Raw genomic sequence first — 26,726 nt, 5'->3', positions numbered from 1 at the left:
ATGAGAGAAAAAGCTGCCTGTGGTCACCTGCTGGGACTCACTGCAGAGGACAGCCGTGCACGGGGTTCCTCGCTCTGTGTCATTCTAGAGTCATAAAACCCACCAGAGTCCCTGAATCTGTAACAAAATGCTTCCTTTTCTAGTTCTGCGTTTTAACTGCCCATAATTCCATGTAGGGCTGCTGGCTTCTCACCTTCGACCTTAATCAGGTTCATTTTGTTTCTTCCTCTTGGCGGGGTCATCGTCAGCTTTTCAGGAAGAGGATTATATTGTCACACATTTCCTTCTATCCACGACCCTCCCATCATCCTTCTTCTCCACGGTGGCTCCACCTCTGATCTCTGCTTCCTCTTCTCTGCCCCCTGTGATCAGATCTGTTTCCTTTCTTCTTGGCTGCCCTCAGCCTTGTTGGCATGGAGATCAACCACAGCGGCATCATTGGTCCAGCCGACAGCTCCTCACTGGATTCCTGGACACCACATTCCTTTGCTTTTCTTCCTCTCTGCCCTCCTGCTCAGCCCTGTGCCCCTCTCCTGTCTGACTGACTGTGGCTGTACCCCAGAACTTAGACCTGGACTTCCCAGCTTTCCCCAGGTGCTTCCGCGTGGAGCTGCGCATTCCTGCTCAGCCCTCTCCCTCCCCTCCAGCCTCAGTGTCCTCACTTGGATAGCAATAGGTCTTTTCAGAACACAGCCCCTAATTTCTGTCCACCCCATCATGTGTTTCTCCAACACTGCCACTGGCTGGCTGGTAACATCATTTCATATTGGGGGCTGATGGGGAACATAAGCAGATTTCATTTTCTTATTGCAGGTCCATTCCACTAGCAAGTCCAGTGAACTTTCAGTCGTCTCCAGTCCGGCTACTTCTCGACACACCTCTTGCCATCCTGGCCCTCTAGAGGTCTAGGAGGCTGCTTGCAAGAATGCACTTGATTCTTTTCCTGCTCTCTGTTGCAGACTTTCTAGGTTGGGTCCAGCAATCGTGTGTGTGTGTGTGTGTGTGTGTGTGTGTGTGTGTTTGATTTTCAAGACAGGGTTTCTCTGTGTAGCCCTGTGTGTCTGGGAACTTGCTCTGTAGATCACACTGTCCTCAAACTCAGGAATCTGCTTGCCTCTGCCTCCCGAGTGCTGTGAATAAAGGTGTGCGCCACCACCCAGCTCCACCTTGTTTTTGAGACAGGGTCTCTCATTGTACCTGAAGCTTTCCATCTTGGCTATTCGGGCTGGCCAGGAAGCGGCTGGGATCCTCTTCCATCCTTCCTGCCCCCACATAAAACTGTCTCGGGGTACAGGAATGAGTTCGTCTTCTCACTTCTTAAAGAAGAGTTTGAAAGGCAAACAAAGCCTGAGTTTATTCAAAGTGTTATTTTGTTAGAGTTTAAAGAGAACCTGCAGGGCAGGCAGCGGTCAGTCTTGGCAGCTGGGGTGTGGGGAGCAATGCCATTTGAGTTACGTGGGCCTGGTAGGGAGGCGAACTCCAGAAAGAGTCACCAGCAAAGGCATACTCAGGTTCTGGCCAGCCTCTGAAAGAGAAGGGGAAAGGAAAAGTTGAACTTTTATCAGAAAGCTGGATAGACCCAAGAGAATCTCACAGTGGCGAGGGATGGGAATTCTGGGAAGGGGAAGTACGGCATCTAATTAAAGGGGTAGTCATTCTGCCTGTCTCTTTAGGGTGGTGTAAGGGGAGCCTGTCTTCCTAACATGGTGCCTTGTTGGGTGACTGACTACCCAACTGGGTAACTCCTGGATGTTTTTGGTAGCTTCCAATGTTAGGTCTCTGCCCAGGCCAGAGATTTCACATCTTGACCAGAAGGAACCAGTTTTCCCTTTATGGACCTTTACTGTGTCATTACCCCTCGAAGGAGGTAACCCTAAAATCATTTGGGAGATGGGCTCACATTGGGGAGCTGATAACCCATGTCACTAGAGAAGTTGAGAGCTCTACTTCCAGTGCTGACCAGAGGGGTCATTTATTGTCTGGCCCGGCATTCTGGTCCCTACCCTGGTGTACAGCTCCAGGCAGGGCTGTTGGCTTCTGAGGAGATGAGGAGCCAGTGCTTCCTGCCAGCGTTCCTGGCCGGAGACCCAAGGACGTTTCTGGAACGTTTGCTTTTGAGTCCCTGCCCCGAGCTGCCTGTGCAGCGTCTGGCTTCTGTTTCTCACTGCACACAGGTGTCATAGGCGGCTGGGGCCAGGCCCAGCTTCCAGTGTGAGTGCTCAGACTTGACCTTGCTTTACGCAGCAAGTACTCTTACCCACTGGGCCGTCTCTCTGTCTCCAGAGATCCTTTGAGTAGGATTTCAATTGTTTTAGTCTTGTTTTTGTTTTTTAACCCCTCCCCTAATTAAAAAAAAACCAAAACTCCTGGTGCTTTCCTGTGTAACTTCCAACCACAGCTCTGAAAGAGTTCAGAGCTCCATACTGTTGCCTCAGTTTACCTATTCTTCATCTTGTACTGGTGTGGGAGAACAAGGTTTCTTTTTGTAGGTCATGTTGACCTCAAACTTGCCAACCCCACCCAAGGCCTAGTCTGATAGGTGTGTGTGCCACCACACCCAGCCACTGCCTCTTCAGCTCTAACCACCCATCTGAACTCCAGCCCTCTGCCCTGCCCTGCTTTCTTCGTAATGTGTGTATTGTTTTTCTCAGTCCTCTCCCAACCCAAGAATAATAAGGTCCTAAGGCTGAGAGCCTTGTCTGCTTGCCATTATGTTCTCGTCTCCTAAATCGCCGGTGATTCTTGCCCCGGGAGACATTTGAGCGTGTCTGTCTGGAGACATTTCTGAGTGTCAGAGCCTGGAAGGGCTGACAGCTTGTAGGTAAAGGGCAGACATCTTCCACGTGCAGGACAGTGCTCTGCAGCATAGAAATACTGACCCTCAGCCAGGAGAGGCCGAGCATGCCCGACCGACCGACCTAAGGCGACACACAGTTGATGTCAGCGGGTAGAACAAATCAGCGGGTCTCTCATGTGGCGAGTGAAATAGTGGACTTAAGTATCATAGTGGTTTACTCCGGCCCCTCACACGGCTTGTTTGATAGTTGAACCAAAACTCTCTTCAGTAAATTTCATGACTGAGAAGAATGTTCTCTCGTGGGCACCATGGTGCCTGCCTGTGGTCCCAGCACTTAGGAGCTGGAGGCAGAGGGACCACGAGGTCAAGGTCACCCTCTGCTGTGCAGCGGAGTTTGCGATCAGCCTGTGCAGCTTGCGACCCTGTCTCAGGGAAAAAAACCGGAAATGAAACAGAGAGGGGAAAAGTTTGTTCCAGGCCGGCGGTTCACACCTGTGACCCCAGCCTTCAGGAGCCTCAAGTAAAAGGCCAACCCGAACCACAGAGCTGCCCAGACGGTCCCAAACAACAAAAATGGGCTGGAGAGATGGCTCAGCACTGAAGAGCCCACACTGCTCTTGCAGAGGACCCGGGTTCAGTTCCACAGGCTCACATTGCCTGTACTGCAGTTCCGCAGGATCCATGCTCTCTACTGGCCTCCTCTGGCTCCTGCATGCTGTGGTCTACATTAATTTATCTCAGGCAGACACACACACACACACACACACACACACACACACACACACACACACACACACACGATAAATAAATAAATATTTCCTAAAGCCATATTGAAAAAAAACAAACAAACCACAAACACCATCACCACCACCCCAAAAAAGAAAGAAAGAACGAGAAAGAGAAATACTAGGAAAAACAGATGGAGTTTAGATGGAGTTTCCAGTTAGAACAGGGAATGCTGTGTGATCTGTCGATCCCTTCTGAATAACAGTAATTCCTGGTATATGAGGATGCTTGCTTGCCTTCTTTGTCCACAGACTATTCTCCCAAGGAGACTGCTCGTTGTGTGCAGGGGAAAGAGGCCTCCAGCCTGTCACGGGGCTGCTTGCTGTGCCCAGGTGTAGTGCTCTTCCATCTCCAGTAGATGAACTACAATGCCCGCTAAACAGTCCACACTGAGCCATCTTATCAGGCCTTGAGATGAAGGAATTAGAACTGTTTAGAGACATCCTTGTTTCCTCTTCCTCTCGGTCCCCACAACTGGTCCATCAGCTGACCCCACAGATGCACTGTCAGAGCCGCAGGACATGCTGCTCCGGCTCCTCCCAGGTGTCGTCTGCTCTTGTCCCGTGCCTGGTCTTTGTGCCTCCGCTGCCCACACACCGGGCCAGAGCGGTGTGCAGTTTTCCATCTTACTCAGAATGAGCTTACAGATTCTGATGTGGCTTGGAAGACAGGCCCCGCGTGATCGTACCTCAGTTAGCAGTCTTTCCTTTGTGTGTGTCTTCCGTGTCATGTTGTCAACCCAGCTGTCACTGAGGGTACGCCACCTGCGCCCCCATCACTCCTGCTCCTCAGTCCCTCATCACCTGGGTCCACACAGCTCTTAGTTCTGTTGAGCTTCTGCCCACATGTGCTTCACCAAGGAGGCTTCCCTGACTTCTTAACGTAAAGAGGCCCCTTTCTCTTTGTGGCATTTAGCGGCTCTGAAGATTACATATATTATCATAAGATTATATTTCTGCACATATTTAGTATCTATGCACATATACCTTATGTATATATGAAGTCTGTTTTAGTCTGTATTTTACTGGAGTATAAGCTCTATGCATGCGAGATTCTATTTGCTGACTGCTCTGTCTGTAGACCCTGGAGCTTGCTGTCCACATGATGGGCACACAGCATGCAGTTACTGAATGAGCAGGCAAGTGAGAAGTGAGCGATGATTCCTTATGCCCCATCACGGTCATCTTGGGTTCTTTCGCTACAAGAAACCTAAGTGAAAACCCTCTGTATTTGCTTCTAAGGATCTGTATGAAAGCCCCCTACTGTTCCATTTCACTTCTGTAAGATATCTTAACAAAAAGCAACTTAGGGGAGAGAGCGGGTTTACTTGGCCCACAATCCCAGATTGTAGTCTGTTTTAGGATTTCTATTACTGTGATAAAATACCATGATCAAAGCACTTTGGTGAGGAAAGGGCTTGTTTTAGCTTCCAACTCTCAGGTCATGCTCCATCACCAAGGGATGCCAGGACAGGAACTCGAGGGAGGAACCTGGAGGCAGGAGCTGATGCAGAGGCCATGGAGGAGTGCTGCTTACTGGCTTGCTCCTCATGGCTTACTCAGCCTGCTTATACACCCAGGAGGAGCAGACCAGGGGTAGCATTGTGCCCAATGGGCTGGGTCCTCCCATATCAATCACTAACTAAGAAAATGTCCCTCTGGATGGCCAACTGATCAGTTTTATGGAAGAGTGTTCTCAACTGTGGTTCCCTCTTCTCAGATTATTCAAGCTTGTATCACATTGACAAAAGAAGAACCAACCAGGACATGGGTCACCATCGCAGAGAATTTACATGGGCAGGGGACTCAAAGCAGCTAGTCATGTCATCCCACAGTAAAGGGCAGAGAGAAATAAATGCAGCGACGATGCTCGCTCTCAGCCGGCTTCCTGCTGAGTTACATCATTCAAGACTCCTTTCTTAGGGAACAGTGCTCCCCATTGGTGGGCTGGGTCTACATAAACTAACAATCAAGGGGATCCCTCTCATAGGCCAGCCTGATCTACAGACTCTTCATGGAGACTCTCTTCCCAGGTGAGTGCAGGTTGGGTCAAGTTGAAAGTTTAAAACGAAGTGGTGCACCTATTCAGAAATGCTGTTGAGAATCAGTCCATACTGCTCCCGGGTTCTTATGTAGATCCTCATGAAAATAAGGTGTCTTGTTTTGGAAACGGCAGCGGTAGTGAGCACAGGACTGCTGTTCCTGTGGCTTGTCCCTGGAAGCGTCTGTCACACCTCACAAGTATGTCTTCTCATTACAGGCGCATGCCAAGTCTCCTGGAGTATGTAAGTTATACCTGCAACTTCATGGGTATCCTGGCAGGCCCTCTCTGCTCTTACAAAGACTACATTACTTTCATTGAAGGCAGGCCATCCCACATGTCACAGGCCAGTGAAAATGGAAAAGAAGAGCAGCAGCATGAAAGAGCAGACCCGTCTCCAAACGTAAGGGCGCGAGATTCACCCGGAGCGCTGTGCTCGTCTGTCCGGGTCTCTAAAAAAGTCTAATGCCTTCACTTGTTGTAATTTCCCCATTGATTTCTTTCTTTTTTCTTTTCTCCCTGTGTGTGTATGTGTGTGCGAGAGTGTTGTTAGAAATCTAAATGGTCTTTTAATAAAAAAACCTGGTACCAGATATTGGGGTAAATGCTGAAAGATCAGAGAGACAAAGGAACAAGCCACAGCCACCACCTCTTACCTCACCAATTCCTCAGTCTGAAAAAACTTCTAGTTCCTGTCTCCTCACACCGTATATACCTTTCTCTGCCCAGCCATCACTTCCTGGGACTAAAGGCATGTGTGCTTCCTAGGCAAAGGCATGAGATCTCAATTGCTGGGATTAAAGGCGTGTGACTCCCAAGTATTGGGGTTAAAGGTGTGTGCCACCACTGCCTGGCTCTATTTCTCTCCTAGACTGAGTCAGTCTCATGTAGTCCAGGGTGACTTTGAACTCACAGAGATCCAGGATCTCTGCCTCCTGAGTGTTAGGATTAAAGGTGTGTGCCACCACTGCCTGGCCTCTGTGTTTAATCTAGTGGCTGGCTCTGTCCTCTGATCTTCAGGCCGTTTATTAGGGTACACAGTCTACCACCACATGAGAGTGCATGTGGGTGTGTGCATGTGTGCCTGTGTGTGTGTGCATGTGGTGTGTTGTTAGAGATTGAACCCAGAGCCTTGCAGGGCCTGTATTGCTAGTGTATTGAGGCAAATAATTCTAACACTGAATTGCATCCCTGTCCTCCATTCCCATTTCTTGTTTTCATTTTTTAAAAAAACATCTATGTACCTGAGTGTATCTATGTACTGTGCTAGGTGGGTTCCCACGGGGGTCAGAAGAAGGTGTAGGATGCCCCAGAGCTGAGGTTACAGGCAGTTGTGAGCTATCTGAGGTGGGTTCTGGGTACTGTACTCCGGTCCTCTGGAGCAACAGAAGTAGTAATCACAGAGTACCCCTCCAGCCCTCTTGCTGTCGGGAAGCTACAATGACTTTACTCTGAAGCCTGGCCTTGAACTTGTGATTTTCTTGTCCCCTCTTCCCCAATTACATGTCTGCACCACCTGCCGGCTTCCATCTATTTCTTTATAAGTATCTTTCACTGGGCGGTGGTGGCGCACGCCTTTCATCCCAGCACTGGGGAGGCAGAGCCAGGAGGATCTCTCTGAGTTTCAGGTCAGCCTGGTCTACAGAGTGAGTTCCAGGACAGGCTCCAAAGCTACACACAGAGAAACCCTGTCTCAAAAAACCAATATATATATGAATAAAATCTTTCAGGAAAAATAACTCTTTCTACTCTACCGAGTTGTGAAGTCTAGTAGAGGCGAAGTCACGATTAAAGAACAAACGTGAGTTACTTGGAAAACCGTGTAAGCGGCTGAAGAGATGGCTCAGTGGTTTAGAGCGCTTGTTGCTCTTGTGGAAGATCTGGCTTTGATGCCCAGCACCCACATGCTGGCTCACAATAATGCGTAACTCCAGTTTCACGGGGTCTGAGTCTCTCTTCTGACCTCTGTGAGCCCCAGGCACACACACATACAGTGCCCATGCAAACGTACAGGTAAACATTTGTACACATAAAATAAATAAATATAAACTTTTTTAAAAAGAAAGGAAACAAATTCCTTAGTGACAGTAATGCTGTCCAATGGTGGGTCTTACCTGGTGGGTCTCACCTCATGGCCTTCTGTCTTCCTGATCCACCACTGGAAACTCCAGAGGCTCCTTTCCTGGTTGCATTCTCTTCCTAATGATGCTAGTCAACATCGTGCCCACGGGGCTGGGGAGATGGCTCAGTGGCTAAGGCACTTTAACAAGGCATGAGGACCATAGTTTGGATCCCCAGGACCCCATGTCATGATAGGGTGTCACAACCTGCCTGTAATTCTATCCCTGGAAGGCAGACACAGGGGATCCCCACAGCTGGCTGTCTAGCAAGATGAGTCATATCAAGGAGTTCTGGATTTGTCTGAGAGACCCTGCTTTGGTGATTGATATTAATGAGGTTGACAATATGCCTGTGTGGGACTGTGAGGATCTGAAATGTCCAGGGCGTGGTGACTCCTGAGTTTTGATCACGAGCAGTAGGGTTTATTGCTGCTGTATTAAGGATCTGAGTGTGGCAGTGTGTAAGAAGTACGAACAGAGTCTACCAGGTTTGTGACCTTTGCCTCCCCCTTCCAGGCAGCAGTTACGGAGAAGCTCCTAGTCTGCGGACTCTCTTTATTATTTCACTTGACCATCTCCAACATGCTGCCTGTGGAGTACAACATCGACGAGCATTTCCAAGCCACCGCATCGTGGCCAGCCAAAGCCACCTATCTGTACATCTCTCTTTTGGCTGCCAGACCTAAGTACTATTTTGCATGGACCTTAGGTAAGTCGCATGTAGACTCGTCCCCGTGCTGAAGTGTGTCTTGTAGATCTCAGGCAATGTCCTAGGGCTTTTGGGTTTGTTTTTCTGTGACTATGCCTTCTTGTACCTGCTGGCCTCAAACTACTGAGTGCAAGCAATCCCACTGCTTCAGCCTTGCTAGTAGCTGAACCTACAAGCACCCCACAGCATTCAGCTCAAGAGTGCCCTCTTGAGGATATATAGTTAAAGACCAAGTAGAACAGTCAGTCATTTTGCATAAGAAACAAACCCCCAAAGTGCATGAGCAAGGCCTGTTTTATTAGAAGATAAAAATCAATGGATAGTTGAGGTGATCGCAGGTACTTATCTCAGTGCCTGTTGTATGCTAGGCTGTGTGAGCTTGATTGAATACTAGCGTGCATGGCATAGTCCCTGTCTTCAGGGTCCCTGTAGTTTCGAATGATTTGATTGCACTTATCATTATGACACAGATACGGTTTATTATGACCGGAACTTCAGTAGTAAAGTGTGCCGAACCACATCAGTTCCCGAAAGGGTTCGTGGCGCCCGCCAGGCATTTGAGTGTTAGAGAAGGGCTCTGTGCCTTTGATGTTGAAGGCGTGGGCGTGCCTGGGCTGTGACCAGTGTAAGATGGGTCTGGGGAGGAGAGTCTCTCAAGGCCTCCCCTGTACGGCTGCACAAGCCTCAGGAGGCTCCAGGCGATGATGTCATGAACTTTATCTTCGAGATGTTTAGCATTTTCATGTTGTCGCCCCGCGAATCTTCTTGAATGTAGCAACAGACTACATGGTCTAAACAGGTCATGACCCCGCCCATGTCTCGGAGGGTGGACCGAGGTGGATTGGAGCCTGTTTTGTATGTCATTTGCCCTCCTCACTATGTCACAAGCCTCTTTATTCTTAAGATGGTGTCCTGTTTGCTAAGTTGATGTGATACTCAGTGAACATTTGGATATCTACAAAGAGCACACCACAGAAAGGCTGAGTAGTAGTTGGTGCCTGGATTTGGCTGCTGCCTTTATTTTATTATTATTATTATTATTTTTTTGCTGCCTTCATTTTATTATAGTGAAATGTAATTCAGAACTAGAGTCCATATTTTCAGACTTTCATGCAGAAATGCGTCAGTAAAAGTGACTGCTAAAGTCACTAACAGGCTACTGTTAATTTAATGATAATAAAAGATAATATTACCTTGTGAGAATTTGATTGTTTTGAGACAGGATCTCCTTGTGCATCCTGGGTTGCCCTCCATCTCCAGGCCCTTCCTCAGTCTCTGGGATGCTAGCAATGAGAAGCTTGCACTATTATGCCTGGCCTTGTGTGGGTTTAAACTAATATTTCCTTAGTACTATTTTTATACTAGCCAAGTTTAAACACTGATACTAAATGAGATTCCTTAAGATCCATGTATACTTTTCAAAATGCTGACTTTAACCCGAGGGAGGCTCTGATATTCCAAACCAATTTCATATTTTTAATTTTTTTTAATTGTTGTTGATGTTGGTAAAATGGCTTCCTGGGTAAAGGCACTAGTTACTTGCCTGATAACCTGTGCTCAGTCCCAGGGACCCACATGTTGGAAGGAGAGAAGCAGCTCCTGGAAGCTGTCCTCTGACCTCTGACCTCTACACATGCTCTGTGGCATGTGAGTGCCCGCACACCTGCCCATATGTACCTACAACAACCCCCACCCACCAGATAGATAGATAGATAGATAGACAGACAGACAGACAGACAGACAGACAGATAGATAGATAGATAGATAGATAAATAGATAAATAGATAAATGTAATAAATTAGGCTTGAACCATTGGATTAGTTAGGCCACTAGCTGCAGGAATATGGTCTTCTGTACCCATTTGGGTTGTTGGCAGCCTTGTGTGGGGGCAGTGGGGCTCTTTTTATGTTGTTAGCAGATTTTAATCTTTAATCCTATTAAGCCTGCACATTACTATATTGATAGCCATAAAGGCTCAGATGTTTTGGCCCTTCTTAAACCTGACAGAAGGGTAAATCTCTATTGCTCACTTTCCCCCACACATTGTAATTTTTGCTTAATCAAATAAATAATAAGGAATAAACAATTTAAGGGTAGGATCCTTGTCTATGAAGGTGTGTTGTTTTGCTGCATTTTGATGGGTTTCTGCTAGTTTGGTCAAGACACGGATGGTGTGAATTAGAGACACTCCCCGTTGGTTGGGAAGGACCCACTGGAGGCAGAAACTTCCCATCTTGAGCAGGTTTGTAAGCAGAGATGCTGATGGAGCGTCGTGTGAAGGGGTTGAAAAGCAAGTTACTCTGAGCGAAGAAGGAAAGAGATGGAGGCATTAGCCCCCTTGTGTTTCTGTCTGTAATAAAGGCCAAAAGGAACATGCTGAGCTCGGGGCAGAAGGTCCCAGCAGTGCCCTCCAGATGGCTGAGCACGCTCCACCATATTCGAACGTTGTACCCCAGCATTTTTAATTCCTCCTGTCTCCTCATGCTTCACGTCTGGTGTTTTGTTAACTAGCTAGCTGTCCTTAATAGGGTCATTATTTTCACAGAGTGTGATAGTTTCTAACCTTTCTTAAAAATTAGAATAAGTCAGGCTGGAGAGAAGACTCAGTTGTTAGGAATGCTGGCTGCTGAGTGGTGGTGGCACATGCCTCTAATCCCAGGGGAGGCAGAGGCTGGTGGGTCTCTGTGAGTTCAAGGCCAGCCTGGTTTACATAGTGAGTTCCAGGACAGCCAGAGCAATAGAGAGACCCTGTCTCAAAAATAAAAACAAAAAATAACAACAATAACAAATGACTTCTTGCTCTTCAAAAGGATCCCAGTTTGGTTGCTTATATCTACCTTTCACTCCAGCTCCATGGGATCCAGTATCCTCCCCTGGCCTCCATGGACACCTGCATACATGTAGCATGTACAAAGAGAGACATACACACAATACACATTTATTTAGAATAAGTCATGGATTATGGTTGTAGCTCACGAGGAAAGGGCTTGCCTAGAAGGCTCAAGGCCCAGGGTTCGATCTCTCAAATACTACTAAATAAAAAGTCAACGTTTACTGTTTAAGAGTAAGACACTGTACATACCTTCGGGGAAAACAGAGTAGATTTGAGGGGCGGGAGCATGGCTCAGCAGTTAAGAGCATCTGTTGCTCCTGCAGAGGATCCAGGTTCAGTTCCCAGCACCCACGTGGTGGCTCACAAACATTTGTAACTCCAGTTCCAGGGGATCTAACATCCTCTTCTGGCCTCTGAGGGCACCAGGCATGTACATGGTACATATAGCATGCATGTAGGCAAAACACCCAGACAATCTTAAAACAATACAAAACATATAAGTGTGTGTGTGTGTGTGTGTGTGTGTGTGTGTGTGTGTGTGTGTGTATACTATATATTGTATCTACATTGTAATAACATTTCTAATACTTTACTTTGTGACAGCTGATGCCATTAACAATGCGGCAGGCTTCGGTTTCAGAGGCTACGACAGGAACGGAGTGGCTCGTTGGGACTTGATTTCCAATCTGAGAATTCAGCAAATAGAGGTTAGTAAATGGTTAAGACGTTAGTTATGCGACAATTTAAATGCCACAGTTTGCTTTCCCAGGCTACGGTGCGCTCTCCCGAGAGTGGTGCTGACGGGTGTTGACCTTTTATTTCATTTTATTTCTCTGTAATAGAATAAAGAGTTTATTTGGGCTTACAGAAGGTTAGCGTCTGTGATGATGGAGTGGAGACATCCTGAGAGTGAAGTAGGAATGGCATTTGTCTTAAAACGGTTTCAGTCCGCCTCCAGTGACGTGCTTCCTCTAACAAGACCCCCTCCCAAAACTCCCAGACAGCACCATCACCTGGGAATCGAATAGTCACGGGCATGAGACCATGGGGGACATTTCTCACACGTGGAGTGATGTTTATTTTTATACAGAGATTCCTGGCTGGTCAAGGTACTGTGAACAAGTGACTGTTGGATGTTTGGCATTCAACTGGATACCCACGCCACCGCCTTCAGCCTCATAGAAGAGGGGGTGGAAAGAATGTCAAAGCCAAACATGGGGAGGAGGACCATGACGTAATACCCCAACTTTCCCCCATATTTACTCATGGTGGACCACTCCCCGCCTCCCACTTCCCCCAAGGGGATTCAGTGAATGAGGCTGGTGACTTACGGGTCCTCAGGAAGCTGTGGAAAGTGCTGGAAAGTAGGTTCTGACCTGGAAGGTGCAGGCATAGGGTGTCTGTGGATCTGTAGTCTGTCTTAGGGAAAGTGAAACGGGAGATGACCAGATGAGCCCTGGAGGAAGAGCAGCCTGTGAGGGTAGGAGAGAGCGAGCATTTCACAGGGCGGCATGCAGAGGTGCTGGAGGTGAGGCTGGAAAGCAGAAGCCATGCCAAGCACAACCTCAGAAGCTCCCTGCGCCTACAAGGGCACTGGCAGCCCTGTCTGACTCTAGTTCCAGGGGGTCTGGCGCCCTCTTCTGGCTTCTAGAAGCACTACCTGCACATGGTGCACAGACACCCACAGGCAAACTACTCATAAAATAAAAATAAATAAATAAAAACAGGGAAGGGGAGAGGAAAGGGTGGTTGCTGGAGTACGAGGATGGACATGTTGGTATTTACAGCCTTTGACTGTTTGGCGCCTCTCTGAGGAACTTTCACCCCCACAGAGAGACTGTTAGTGTTCCATGTTTTTATACTTGTCCATAAAAAGGGCAGGGTTTTTCCATACCTCGAGAACCAGGGATATGAGGCGTCACCTTCTTGGGGATAAGTAAAATGAAGAAAGAGAAGCATTGGATCCCTGAAGGAGGACACAGTGGCCATTGCTAAATGTCCCCAGATGTCAGTGAGATGGGGGCTCAGGAGCAGCCCCACCGGTTAGGAGTTCATTGACTAGTCTTCAGGGAGAGGGAGCACAAAAGGTAGGTGACACAGGCCTGGGGGACTGTAGCTGTGGAGGCCTGTGGCCAGAGGGGCGCCTGGGGAGACTTTTGTTGAATTTTCTCTTAAAACAGAAAGATGAAAGGGTTGGAGAGGTGGCTCAGTGGTTAAGAACACTCACCACTCTGTAGAGGACCTGAGTTCAGTTCCCAGCACCCATGTCAGCTTGTGACCGCCTGTAACCTCAGGGATCTGAAACTCTCCTCAGGCCCCTGTGCACACCTGCACACACGTGTGTGTATATATGCAGAGGCGCGCACACACACATATACACGCACACATATATACACGCACACACACATGAACAGAAAGATTAAAATTTCTGACTAGAAAGGAGCTTGAAGATGGAGAGTTTGGCACAGTGGAGAGAGGCCCCTGTGCACATGGGAGAGAGATACGAGGCAGAGGAGAGGTGGCCACACTCGCCCTGGAGAAAGGGACTCCTGAGATGGAGGGACGCAGGTGTGCCATGGAGCATGAGGTCTAATGAGGATGTGGAGTACGGTGAATTCTGTCTTGAAGGCAGTCTAGTGTCTGTAGAAGGAGGCCGGGCCAGCCTGCTCTGAGGGATTTGGGGGAACTCCTGAAGTACTTGGTCGACCCGTAGGAAATTACTTCTTTTTGGTGTACCCTCTCTCACACACAAAATGTTGCATTGTCATAAAACTGTTTTCAAGCCGGGGACAATTACCATCAGGTAGATGGAGGGCCTAGTTACAGCTGAGAACCATGGACATATGACAGGTCTGGACTGTCACGGTCATCATCCAGACGCTCCCAGTGGGGATGATGGACAGCATGCCAGTCAGAGAGTAGGGTTTTGATAGGTCGCTGGGTAGGAAAGGAAACTGGACAAGGACATCCAGATCTGATGAGATAGACTGTGGAATCTAAAATGCTGGGAGGAGCTAGAGACGTAGCTGCCCACAATGACTGACTGTGCACCTCCTGTGTGTGGGGGGCCCTTGGTTTGATCCCACCATCACCATAACTGAGTAAAGAAAGGGAGACGGTCACACAGGATGACAGCAGATGAGATGCCGCGCAGGGATAGACAGACACACCCAGGGAACGCTAGATCTAATACGATTAGCTTGACCACAGAGGCTTCCCACGCGAGTGGCCACAGTCTGGGAGGTTTATGACCCATTGCTCTCTGGAGGCAGTGTGGAGCTAGGGGGACGGACAAACAGTACTGGGTGACTGTGACTATGGACATCCTTCCCCTGGAAAGAGACAGAATGTGGGGAGAGGAGGGTGTGGTGGCGGCACCATCCAGGGCGCAGAGGCGAGCAGCAGATCACTGTGTGAGTGTTCTGGGCTCTGGGAGGACTTCTCTGTACCCATGACCTGGGGGAGCATGGCGATGCCCTTCTCCCCTCCGATGTGCCCGGAGATACAGAAACTTTCACGGAAGATGTTACTGTGTTAGAACAGTGTTAAGGAAGGAACCCGTGCCATTACCAAGTGGTTTTTGGTTTTAATTGTTTTTAGCATACTAAAGCATTATTATGTAGACTCAAAGCTTCATTATTTTGTTGGCCAAAGAAAAAGGTCCCTTTGTTTTTCAGATGTCAACAAGTTTTAAGATGTTTCTCGATAATTGGAATATCCAGACAGCTCTTTGGCTCAAAAGGTATGTTCCTCCACGAGTCACCCTTGGGCACGCTCTGACATCAGGGACTTGGGGTTGAGCTTGCTGACTTGACGGTCTTCGTTGTCGGTATGTTGAATGCCATTGTGGTCTTGGTTTTACCCAAGGTTATGCCATTAGCATCCTCCAGAGCAACAACACACTACCCATCACATCGAGTCACGCACATTCCCATGTGGGTGCATCCACCAGGGCAACACACTACCCATCACATCGAGTCACGCACATTCCCATGTGGGTGTCACCTCGTCCTGGTTCAGGCTCTGCTGACGTCTGGGGTAGCCAGTGTTCTCTGTAGTTCTTGTGTCCTGGAGATTTAGTATTAAAAACAAACTCAACCAGATGGTGGTGGCGCACACCTTGAATCCCAGCACTCGGGAGGCAGAGGCAGGTGGATCTTGTGAGTCCAAAGCCAGCCTGGTCTACAGAGTGAGTTCCAGGAAGGCTACACAGAGAAACCCTGTCTCGAGAAACAAACAAACAAACAAACAAAAAACCCACATAACCAACCAATCCCCAGGCTTGCCCTGGATTTCTAGGACTGACTCAACAGCTCTTTATATGTTGGGCACAGGACACGACCAAAAGACCCAGTCCCCACTCCATACTCAGAACTCACAGTATCCTTAAAATTACAGCTGGAGGCTGCAGAGTTGGCTCAGCAGTTAAGAGCACTCGCTGCTCGTGCAGAGGTCCTGAGTTCGACTCTCACCACCCACAAAGTGGTTCATAACAATCCCTAACACCAGTTCCAGAGGATCTGATGCCTTTTTCTAACCTTGGCAGGCACCAGGCATGCATGTAGTAGACATACGCGCATGTGGGTAAGACATTCGTACACACAAAATAAAGGAACCTGAAAAGCGACAACCACACCTTACAGGTGTCCCCTGGAATGCATGTTCCGGGAGAAGAGACTAGCCAGAGCACCGAGAACTGGCTGTCAGATGTGTCTCCACATGTGAGCTTGGGTGCCCCAGGCAGAGTAGCACCCGAGATAAGGGGTTGGGAACAGAGTCACAGGAGTGCCGTGACAATCGAATGCACCCCTTGAGACATGCAACATACGCTGTCACATTGCGCCCCAGCCAGCCTTCTCAGTGGTTCTGTCCTAGAATCCTGTCCCCTGCTTTGAGAAAACTAACTGGTACATAGACTCCCAATACCGGAAGTGATCATTTTAGTAGTTATGTATACCGGTGAAGAGATAAGAACAAAGTTTATGCTCGTTAAGTGTGACACTCAGTGACCGAGCAGTGCCCAGGAGAAATGCTGTTTGCTTTCCCGGCTCCCCTAACCCTGTAGGTCAGAGAAGGACCCTGTGGCCTTTGTGAACTCAGATCTGCTCACTCCTCTTGGCTCTCCGTGGTTTCTAGGGTGTGTTATGAACGAGCGACCTTCAGTCCGACGACCCAGACATTCTTTCTCTCCGCCATTTGGCACGGGGTCTACCCGGGATACTATCTGACGTTTTTGACAGGAGTGTTGATGACGGTAGCAGCGCGGGCTGTAAGTATCAACGTTTTATTTTATAATCCAGTGAGTGAATCTCTGTTTCCTTGGCTGTGATCAACATCATCTGCCCAGGAGAGCTTAGACATGTGACTATGCTTGGAAACAAGTGTTCGCCTAGTGCCAGCCTCGACACCAACTACATGCCAGGAGAAGCCATGCACCTGGCATGTGGGAAGTGCCTGAAACATGTTATGTGTCTTACGGCGTTTTCTGATCGAGAGAGAAAACAAAGATGATGACAGTGGGTAGATCTGAGCCAGGCAGTGGTGGTGCGCACCTTTAATCCCATCACTCTGCGGGCAGAGGCAGGTGGATCTCTGTGAGTTCGAGGGCAGCCTGGTCTACAGAGTGAGTTCCAGCAAAGCCAAGGCTGTTCAACAGTGAAACCCTGTCTTGAGAAACCAAAAACAAACAAGCAGCTACCCCCCACAAAACAACAAACAAACAAAAAGAATGGGTAGGTCTGTTCTTCACAAACATTTGTTTCCTGCGGGCTGTAGCCCTTGGGTCCTCTCTCAGTTGAGAGTGGAGTTTGACCACTCCCAGAGAAGGGGATGGGCGGTTCCCAGTGGGAGACCCTGTGGCTGTGGTACCATCCTGTAGAGTATGTGCTGGGGGAACCTGGAACAGCTTGGGAAAACAGGTGAGATAGCTTCTTCATACTGTGGGAGAGGAAAGGAGGATAAATTGGTGTAAGTATTTGAAAGTCAACAAGAGGGAAGTCCTGTGTCAAGAAGTACGTTTAACAAGCTTATTATAATGCCTTGTGGGTAAAGGAGCTTCATCTAACAAGCTAGCAGATCCTCATTTCGATGGACCTGAGGGAATAGCAAGAAATAGTAACACAGGCTGTGCCTTCTGGTAGTCAGTGCCAACTAGAGCGGAGTGGGGAAAAGATTGTGTCTTAGGCATGGGCATGGCGTTAGAAAAGCTCAAAAGCCCAGGTGAGCTTGGGAGACGGCAGGTCAGTGTAATGAAAGCAGAGCGTTCCTGTCTGTGTGACCAGCGGATAGTTCCCGATAGGCGAGTAGAAGGAAGGAGGCAGGCGGTGCGGAAGGGCCTGAACATCAGCAGAGGCTGGTCCTGCTCTGCCCCTGGCATCCGGGAGTCAGGGGACGTGGGGCTTCTGTTTTGTTTGCTTGGGGTGCTGAGGAGTGGACCTAGGGCCTCAGAATATAGGTGAGCACTGTAGCACCGAGCTGCACCCCCAGCCAGCTAAGATTTTGAAACTTGGGGTGGCATGGTGCAGTCATGCTGGAGGGAATGGGCTCTTTGGTAATAGACAGAATGGATCAGAGAGAGCTAGGCAAGAGGCCCAAAGTGCCAGGACTGGGTTCTAGCCACCGGGAATCGTAACCAGTCACTGCCTCAGTTCTGAGGAACCCGAGTGGCATCTCTATAACCAAGGCCATGCTTCCCCTGTGGAAATGTTACAACACTCAAGACATAAAAGAAAAGAAAGAAAAAAAAAATACAAAACATGAGGCATCTGGTAGAAATGGGAAATTTGTTTGATTAAGTTTGTACAGTTCAAAACCGCAGCATATGACTATTTTCAACTGGGTATGTGGCTGAGTATGCTTGCCTAGAATGCACAAGTCTCCAGCCCTGAAACATACAAACACACACACACACACACACACACACACACACACACACACACACACACACACACACACACACAGAGAGAGAGAGAGAGAAACAAACCTTTTTGAGAGGCCCTCCCAGCTCCCCTCAGTGAGGGGTGTGTGTGGTCTCTGTTTCCGTGCCTGCTGTCTCACCAGAATTGAGGTCAGAGATCCTTCTGGTCTTCCACACACTCAGAGGCGAAGCCAGAGTAGAGCTGCCTCATTCCTGAGTGAGAGGAGAAGCCGGAGACCCAGTGAAGGCGGCACAGTCTCTAATTTACCCAGCACTATTTAAAGAGCTCTGTTGGTGTCCATTGCTAGCTCTCTTGGGAAGCTTCATTTTAAACAACTTCACACCCACAGAAAAGCTCCAGAGAGCGCCCCCAGACCCTGTGCACAGTCCACCGTTTGCCGGCTCCCTTCCCCCACCAATACACACAGTACTGTTGTCGGGACCAGCGCGTCCTGGTGGTGGCGGCGGTTCAAACCCGGGCAGCAGCAGTGTGAGAGCATGTTACTGTACGGGCTTGAAATAGTCGCCGTCACCAGCGGGTTTTGTACATCGTGTTAAATCTAAAGACGGAGCGAATGTTCTTGTGTCTTTGTTTCTTTCCAGGTGAGAAGTAACTTCAGACATTATTTCATTGAACCCCCTCAGCTGAAGTTGTTCTATGACATCCTCACGTGGGCAGCGACACAGATAACCATCAGTTACACGGTTGTCCCCTTTGTGCTTCTCTCTATAAAACCGTCGTTCACGTTTTACAGGTGAGCGTCACTCTTCAGCCGTCGGGAGGGGCCGGCGTGTTCCCAAAGAAAGTTCCGTACTAACTGAATAGAATAAGAGAAATTGTCTTAGTTACGCTTTCTGTTGTTGTGACAAAACACCATAACCAAAAGCAAGCTGGGGAGGAGAGGGTTTATTCGGGTTACATTTCCACAGCGCTGTTCATCTTTGAAGGAACCTGGAGGCAGGAGCTGATGCAGAGGCCATGGAGGGGTGCTGCTTACTGGCTTGTTTCCATGGCTTCCTCAGCCTGCTTTCTGATAGAACCCAGGACCATCAGCCTAGGAATGACCCCACCCACCATGGGCTGGGCCCTCCCCTACTGATCAATAGTTGAGAAAATGTCTTACAGCTGGATCTCGTGGAGGCATTCCGTCCACTGACTGGCTTCCTCCTTCTCTGATGATTCTAGCTTGTGTGAAGTTGACACAAAACCAGCCAGTACAGACACAGGAAGATAATACGGCAGCCGCTTTTCTGCCATTTAGTATATTATCAATTACTTCTTAGTCCTAAACCAAGCAGTCCCAGGTTCCTTCATGGGGCAGCTTGTCCCTCAGTGGCACCAGCAGAGGAACGCACCCCCAGCTCCAGAAGACTTAGCTGTCGCCTGAGTGTCCAGAAAATGGCCAGAAGAGGAAAAGGGGGGATGCTTTATCAATTATTAATTAACTGGATTTTCCAGTCAGATATTTTCACTTCCTGCCTCCACCTCCTCACTCTTCTCCACGTGGCTGACAGCTGAGATCCTCTGTATTTCAGAAGTTGCTGTCTGGAAGTCCATGCTTTTCCTTAATCTTCCATCTCCTCTCTCTGCTCCACCAGCGTCCACTTCTCCCATGTTAATGAGATCTTTGCAATCAGAAGCTTGATTCTCTCCATTTCTTCATTTCTGTGGGATTCCGTGACTTGGCACAAGAGTTTGTGGTCAAAGAATTAGACTCAGACATTAGGATCCAGCTTGATAGTCAAACAGGAAAGACAAACATTGGTTAAAGTGTCCATTTTAACAAAGTTGATTCCCTTTAAAATGTGTTGGGCTGTTGGTTGGGTTGTCTGTCCCATATTTTTTTCCTTCGGTCACTTTGAACTTTCAACTTTGGAAGCAGTTATGGTCCCATCAGACTGATTTTCTGGTGATTTCTAAGATATGACCTGTATTTTTGGAAGTCGCCATCACACAGTGGTTGTTACTTACTGCTCACGTTGTTTTGGTCTTTTAACTGAGTGACAGTGGGTTTGGGGTAGGCCAAGCAGTGACTGGACTCGACCCTTGGCTGTCCAGGGTTCTCTGGTAACTCCATATGTAATTTTGTGGCTACGTTCAGACTGATGTCTCTGTTAATAAACACCTTTCTGTTTTGTCCCATGTAGCCTCATGTCCCTGACAGAACACCGGAATGTATCTAGGTCTATACTCCCGAGCTGGGGGCAATGCTGCAGTTATCCACACCCCGTCGTTAGGGCCCTGGGTGTTGGCAAAGGTGTGGCTGGTAAACTGTCACCCTTTCCTTTCAGCTCCTGGTATTACAGCCTTCACATCTGCAGCATCTTAGTGCTGCTCTTGCTGCCTGTGAAGAAGTCTCAAAGAGGAAGGAGCACACCGGAAAACGTTCAGCTCTCATGGGCCAAAAAGTTTGACGAAAGAGAAAATTCTCTGGGACAGAACAGCTTTTCCACGACAAACAATGTTTGCAATCAGAACCAAGACACTGCCTCTAGACTCTCGTCACTGACACAGTGACTGGGGGAGCGCGTGATGGCGGTTTCCCGTCTGTGAACAGAAAAACCAGTCTTGACGCCTTTCCAGAGACTGACTGGGTGGAAATGGGACAGTCTCAGTTAGGGGATTTCCTGTACACCAGATTGGAAATGGAATGAAATAACCCTCCCCATGCCATGTTCCTGTGGGTCACGCCTTATACAAAATCTTTCCATATTTCAATAGGGCACTCTGACCTCAGCATATGCCCTCAAGGTCATGTGTGTGCCCTGTTGCTGAATGTACATTGCGTATCCCAAGGCACTGAAGAGGTGGGAAAATGATCATGTCAATCCGGATGATTGACAGGTTAACTTTTTCCAAATGAATGTCTTGCCTTAAACCTCCTGTTTCCTACAATGTTGTTCCTGGATGGTATTTTCCAGGTGAGGAGACGATTTCAATATCTGATGTGGTGTGCTGCAGAGCGGGATGGAGGAGGATTTTTAAACCGGATATTTAAGATTGTGGGTACTTGAAAAATGCAATAAACATCTCAGTATTTGAAAGGTTTCTTAAGGTAGCTCCGAGGACTGCACATTAGAAGAGTCAGCAGTCAGGGCTGTCAAATTACAGGTAGCTTGTTTTGCTGGGAGCTTAATCACCTGGAGTCGGTTAGGAGGCCCTTTCAGGAGGACTTTCTAAAACATAATTAAAGGTTGGCAATGTGATATTTTAGGGTTATTTTCTTAAGAAAAAAAAAAAAAACAAAAACAAAAACTAAGAGGGCAGATGAGGTGAGCAGGGCCAGAATGCAGAAAGCACCGTGGGGTCCGCAGCCAAAGGCAGAGGGCTTCCCCGCTCCGTGTCCAAGATCAGTGTGATTGTGCGGGACACGAGAGTTCAATCCGTTGATAATACTGTGGACTTTCTGGAGAAATTTCTCGAGCATAAATTACATAGAATTAGAGGAGATTGTAAGAGTAACAGTAGTAGGTTATTTGAAGATTTTGAAAGAAATCTCTAGGAATTAAGGGTATTGTCTGGTTCATTGGTTTCTTGTCCCTGTCATGTTCGTCGCTATTTGGGGAAAGTTTTAGGGAAAGAAAACTTAGTTGCTGAGTCTAAGTGACACTTTTTTAAATTAATAAATTAGTTTCTACATTCTTTAACTCCACGCATTAAAATTCTTCCATTAAACTCGTGTGAAAATGGGTGTAAGAGTCTATCAAAACAAATACATGTTTTCCTCTTAGGGGCTGCTCTTGCCTTGAGTGACTGGGTGTGTCTTTGACCCAGTAGCATCGTGCTGTGGGATACAGCAGCTGTAAGCATGTAAGCAAGGGGTGGATTTGAGGCCGTGGAACTGAGCCATGGACTGTAGGTTCTGCCTTGTGAGAGACAAAGGCTGGGCTTTTGAGCCGCTCTGTTATTTGACCAATCTTTTTATGAAATTTGTTTTGGTTTTGCCTTAAATTTTCAAATGAAATGCAAATTGTCAGTCTACGATGAGGTTTTTGGTTTTTGTTTTTTGGTCACTAATACACTTGGGAGTGAAGTTAAGGAGGAACCAGCAGTGGTGGGGTAGTTTAAGATTTCAGTGGAAGGAAAAGGTGCAGCGGCCAGTGTGGCGTTCTCGGACTTTGAGGTATGTGTGGCACCTTCGCTTTTCCCAAGGTGGGTTGTTTACCTCTGACGAGGAGAGTCCTCCCACTGCCTCTCCCAGGGAAAGGACTGGTAAAAACTTTTTCATAGTTTGCCGAGGTGTTGAAATCCACCTCGCTGTAGAATTCGAGAGGAAAGAAAAGAGTGTTTACGGAGGGTACCTGCCCCCAAATGTCTCTGCGATTTCGTGAATACCGTGGAGAATCCAGTCACTATTAAAGACAACCCTAGGCATTTGATAAGGGAAGGCTGGAGAGCCGGTAGAAACTGCTGAGGACTTGCTGGGTCTACCCAGAACTTACCCATAACCCCCATCTATTTCTGTTACCCGAACACATTTTATTTCTGGGCCTGTACACTCAAGTGGCTGTCGCTTGTTTCCTCTCAAAGAATTTATAATCATAGTACTATCATCCAAAAAGCAAGACAATAACCGTTGTTCTAGTTCCCGGAAGATGATGCACGGAACATCCAATCTGACCGATTTCTTTTTTTCATTCTTCTACAGCTACTAGTTACATTTATGAGATCATTTTTTTTTTAATTTTAGATGGCTGTCTTCTAATTTGGAGAAATAATCATGATTATGCAATCTAAAAGAAAATAAATCAAATTCTCAATTTTTCTCAAAAAATCATGTTCTAGAAAATGAACGTCTGGTTGGAATATTGTGAAGATTATTTTGCCTCTTATTTAGAAGGATTTAGGGTAATGTTTGTGCTACTGTTGAGTGTGAAGGAGGTCATTATAATATGTGCTTGCTGTGTTTAACCGGCAGAACAGGTTTCAGTGTGTGTTGATATGATTTTTCCATCCCTCCATGAAGTCACTCCAGAGAGGGTCTGTCTACATCATATTTATACTTCTGTTTGATTATATACTACTCAGGGAAAATAGAACAAAAATATTCTTCCCTCGGTTTCATTTTCTTGAAACAATAATTGTTAATTTGATGTGTCTCAGCTCACTGTTTTTAAAACAATGCATTTTAATCAGAACTCAGAGTGACTAGGGAAGCTTGCTTAGCTTCTGGAGTACCTAAAGTTGGAGAGAAGACTCTCTGGGCTTCAGGGGTGCCCAGTCACTGTGTCTTAGCATGCTGGTCCCTATCACGGATGACATCCATACGGGCATTTCCACACATGCCACTTTTGAAGTTGCCATCTAAAGGGTGATGACAGCTTCCTGGAAGTACTAATTGGCTTGGCTGGTCCATCTGGCTCTTGCCTAGGGAGGCCCACCCCTCACCCCACATCCTGTAGGGCGAAAGGCAAAGGGAGGGGTAGGTTCACAAAGGGAGCTGGTCACTGTTGGCTGCTTTTGATTACTGGAGCTTAAGGTGCTGACTTAAAAAAAAAATGGTTGTCTAGCAACAGGAAGAATACCTTTTAATCCATCAGCTCAGAACGGGTAGTGACATGCCATTTCCCCTCTGCTTTCTCTGGTTTCTGTTTCTGCTGGGTAAAACTGGAGCGGATTTATGCCATTAAATACTCCCTGTAGATTGCTGATTTTGATTACCAGCATGTATCTCCTCAGCAATTATTTCATTCAGAGAATCAACTTATTCTGTATTTTAATGACAGGAAGCAATTTTAAATTGCCATCAAGATAACCATAAAGGTTTTACTTTTGAAGACTAGATTAAACATTTAGGACAAATGCTTTTCCGGTTTAAATCCTGTTCGTCCTCAGTGTTCAACTTGTATATTCATGAGCACATCTGGACAGTTGTACTGATCAGATGTTCCTAAGTATCACTCATTGATTCTAAGAGTTCTAAATGATACCTGACACAGACATTTTTGAGAGGGGAGGCTCGTTTAGAGTGTTTGCTGCGCTGTGGCCACTAAGGATGGCTCACATGCTTAGTTATAAGCCAGTGTTTGGAAGGGTTTCACATGCATAGTTACAAACCAGTGTTTGGAGGGGTTTCACATGCATAGTTTTAAACCAGTGTTTGGAAGGGTTTCACATGCATTGTTATAAACCAGTGTTTGGAAGGGTTTCACATGCATAGTTACAAACCAGTGTTTGGAGGGGTTTGACATGCATAGTTATAAACCAGTGTTTGGAGGGGTTTGACATGCATAGTTATAAACCAGTGTTTGGAGGGGTTTGACATGCATGGTTATAAACCAGTGTTTGGAAGGGTTTCATTCAGGCATTAATAGTCTACCCTGGCTGAAATTTAACACACCCAGTTTACCCTAGGTGCAAAATTCCAGCTTACACTGTGACTGTAGCCCTACCTGCCCTGAGGACCATAGATACCTGTTACACTCCACTAGTCGCATCTGAGGAATGGCTGATCATTTATACACTTGCCTCTGATGCTTAATCTCGGCTTCCCACTGCCCTTGGAAAGGTGAGTTTGTCTCAGAGAGGCCTCTGAATGCGGAAGGAGGGGATTTGCCTGGAGAAACAAATCCACTCTGAATTTTGAGTCTGATGGATCAGAACGTGGCAGTTCTCTACAGCGATTTTTCTGTAACACCGTGTAGTCAAACCTATTTATAGTGACTCTCCTTCTGGAAGAAAATTTCAAACGACATTTTCCACGTTGATATTTTGTAGGATTGCTCTTCTACTCAACGACTTAAGCTGCTTTCTGAGGCTCTTGTTGTACAGAGAGTGCAGCCAGTGACATTTTAATTAGTAGGCTGCTTAATACTGTTTTGTATGTTTTCAGATAATAATTTATTTTAATAGGTTTTTAACACAATGCAAACTCCAGTGAAGAGCTGACGAGACGCTCCATAGGTCATTGATCGGGGAAACCTTGTCCAACAGACCCTAACGGCACATTTATACGCCAGCTAATCTGTCTTGCCTTTCAAACGGGTGGTAACTACTCTTAATGCCATTTTTTATAAAGCAGGGGACAGCCTGTCTGTTCTACCACACTTCAAAGACCGATGTGCGACCACTGTCTGAAACCGGTCCCGTGAGACATAGCCAGGCCCAGTTATGTTTTCTTCCATTTTGCTACTGTAACCAGCGACGGCATATAATGTAAAGCCAAAAAGTTACAGAGTAAGGGAAGTAAGATGACTGAGAATCTCTCCGGCGGGCGCATGCCTGGCATGGAAGTGACCGGTTACTGCCTATTGAGATCATTGCAATCTCTAAGCCGCCGCTGCTTCCTGCACAGGCTCTGTTTGGGGTTAACCTCTTTGAGAGACTGATTTGTTATTGGTCTTCTCCGTCCTCTGGTGGGGCCGGGGGGGGGGGGGAGGGGGGGGGTGGAGGGGGGGAGGACACGTGTAGAGTGTTTGACAAACTTTTAAAAATGTGTCTCTTTCCCCATTTTCAATGTCTTTGGTTCTGTATCCGCCCATCTGTCAGTGAAGTCCATTTGCTGCTGACTTGATCACACACACCAAGGCTCCTTCCTGTGTTGACTGAAAATACAGTCTCGTCTGTCTTTTGTCACTTTTATGTACGTGACGGCACCTCCACACCAGAAGGAGCGTCACACGAGGTGACAGGAATGAAAGGGACACGGATCCCTGGGACGTGGAAGTCCCATCGCGTCAGGCTGAAGGTGCCTGGCTTCAAATCTGCCTTCCCTTCCGGCTGAGCACTGGCAGGGTCCTCCCGACCCGAGAGGAGCCTCAGCTCCCACTGCCTGTGCTCACACTATTTCCCTTTGTTTTCCCAGGTGGAGGAGAATATCGTGTGGTGGTCTGTGCTTTTATTTTGTTTTTATTATTCCGAAATATTTTTTTAAAGGAGTGTTATTTTTCATCCGATCCACAAACCAGTTCCCATTGTACGGTGAATCGAAGCCATCACTGTGTGGGCTAAGCCGCGCCGTGATGACTCATGGCCGTTCTCGTTAGCCCGTGTCCTCAGAGCTGCACGGTGGCTTATTGCTGGCTTTTAAAGGTGTTTTTAACTTACATGTTATTTTTTTCCTCTTATTTGTGTGTCTTTAAAACTGATTAAACAGTAGTTTAAAAGAACCTGTGTATATGTTTGCTTATTTCAGAGGTAAAATCCGATCTATGGGTAGATGAACCCAGTGCCAGGATCCCGTGAGCAAATGCTTTTGGTCATTGATTCTTCAATTATTTAATTGTTACTTCAGTTTAATTTTTACTATGTGTAGGGAGGCACATGGGCCATGGTGCTTGTATGGCCAGAGGAAAATATACTCTGTTTTCTCTTCCTTTATGTGGGTTGTGGCCATTGATCTTGGGTCTTAAGGCTTTCCCTCTGAGCCATCTCGCTGGCCCTCAAGTGTTAAAAACACTGCCGTCTGTACTTTGGACGGTAACTGCAACCACTCTAAGTTGGTAGGTAGATCTGTAGCCTACAAGAGACTGCTCCTTACAGAAACATCCGTTTTCCTATTTGAAGGGAAGAGCTGGCTCCAGGC

At 47.3% G+C, this 26,726-nt stretch overlaps 1 protein-coding gene across 7 annotated transcripts in view; it reads left to right on the top strand.

The window, feature by feature from the left end:
* The window catches only part of Mboat2 (membrane bound O-acyltransferase domain containing 2), a 134,720-nt gene extending 108,410 nt beyond the window's left edge, over window positions 1-26,310 (top strand). For all 7 annotated transcript variants that reach the window (XM_052745798.1, XM_052745801.1, XM_052745800.1 and 4 more), the window contains 7 exons: window positions 5,843-6,026; window positions 8,260-8,452; window positions 11,889-11,992; window positions 14,963-15,027; window positions 16,422-16,554; window positions 18,805-18,956; window positions 20,494-26,310. In XM_052745798.1, the coding sequence (XP_052601758.1) occupies window positions 5,843-6,026; window positions 8,260-8,452; window positions 11,889-11,992; window positions 14,963-15,027; window positions 16,422-16,554; window positions 18,805-18,956; window positions 20,494-20,719 (1,057 nt within the window). In that variant the 3' untranslated portion in view covers window positions 20,720-26,310. The remainder of the gene's footprint in view (window positions 1-5,842; window positions 6,027-8,259; window positions 8,453-11,888; window positions 11,993-14,962; window positions 15,028-16,421; window positions 16,555-18,804; window positions 18,957-20,493) is intronic.
* The last annotated feature ends 416 nt before the right edge of the window (window positions 26,311-26,726 follow it).

Source organism: Peromyscus californicus, unplaced genomic scaffold (assembly GCF_007827085.1).
Source record: "Peromyscus californicus insignis strain IS unplaced genomic scaffold, ASM782708v3 Scaffold_1__1_contigs__length_55948999, whole genome shotgun sequence".
NCBI classification, from domain to species: domain Eukaryota; kingdom Metazoa; phylum Chordata; class Mammalia; order Rodentia; family Cricetidae; genus Peromyscus; species Peromyscus californicus.
This window is presented reverse-complemented; position numbering and strand designations above follow the sequence as displayed.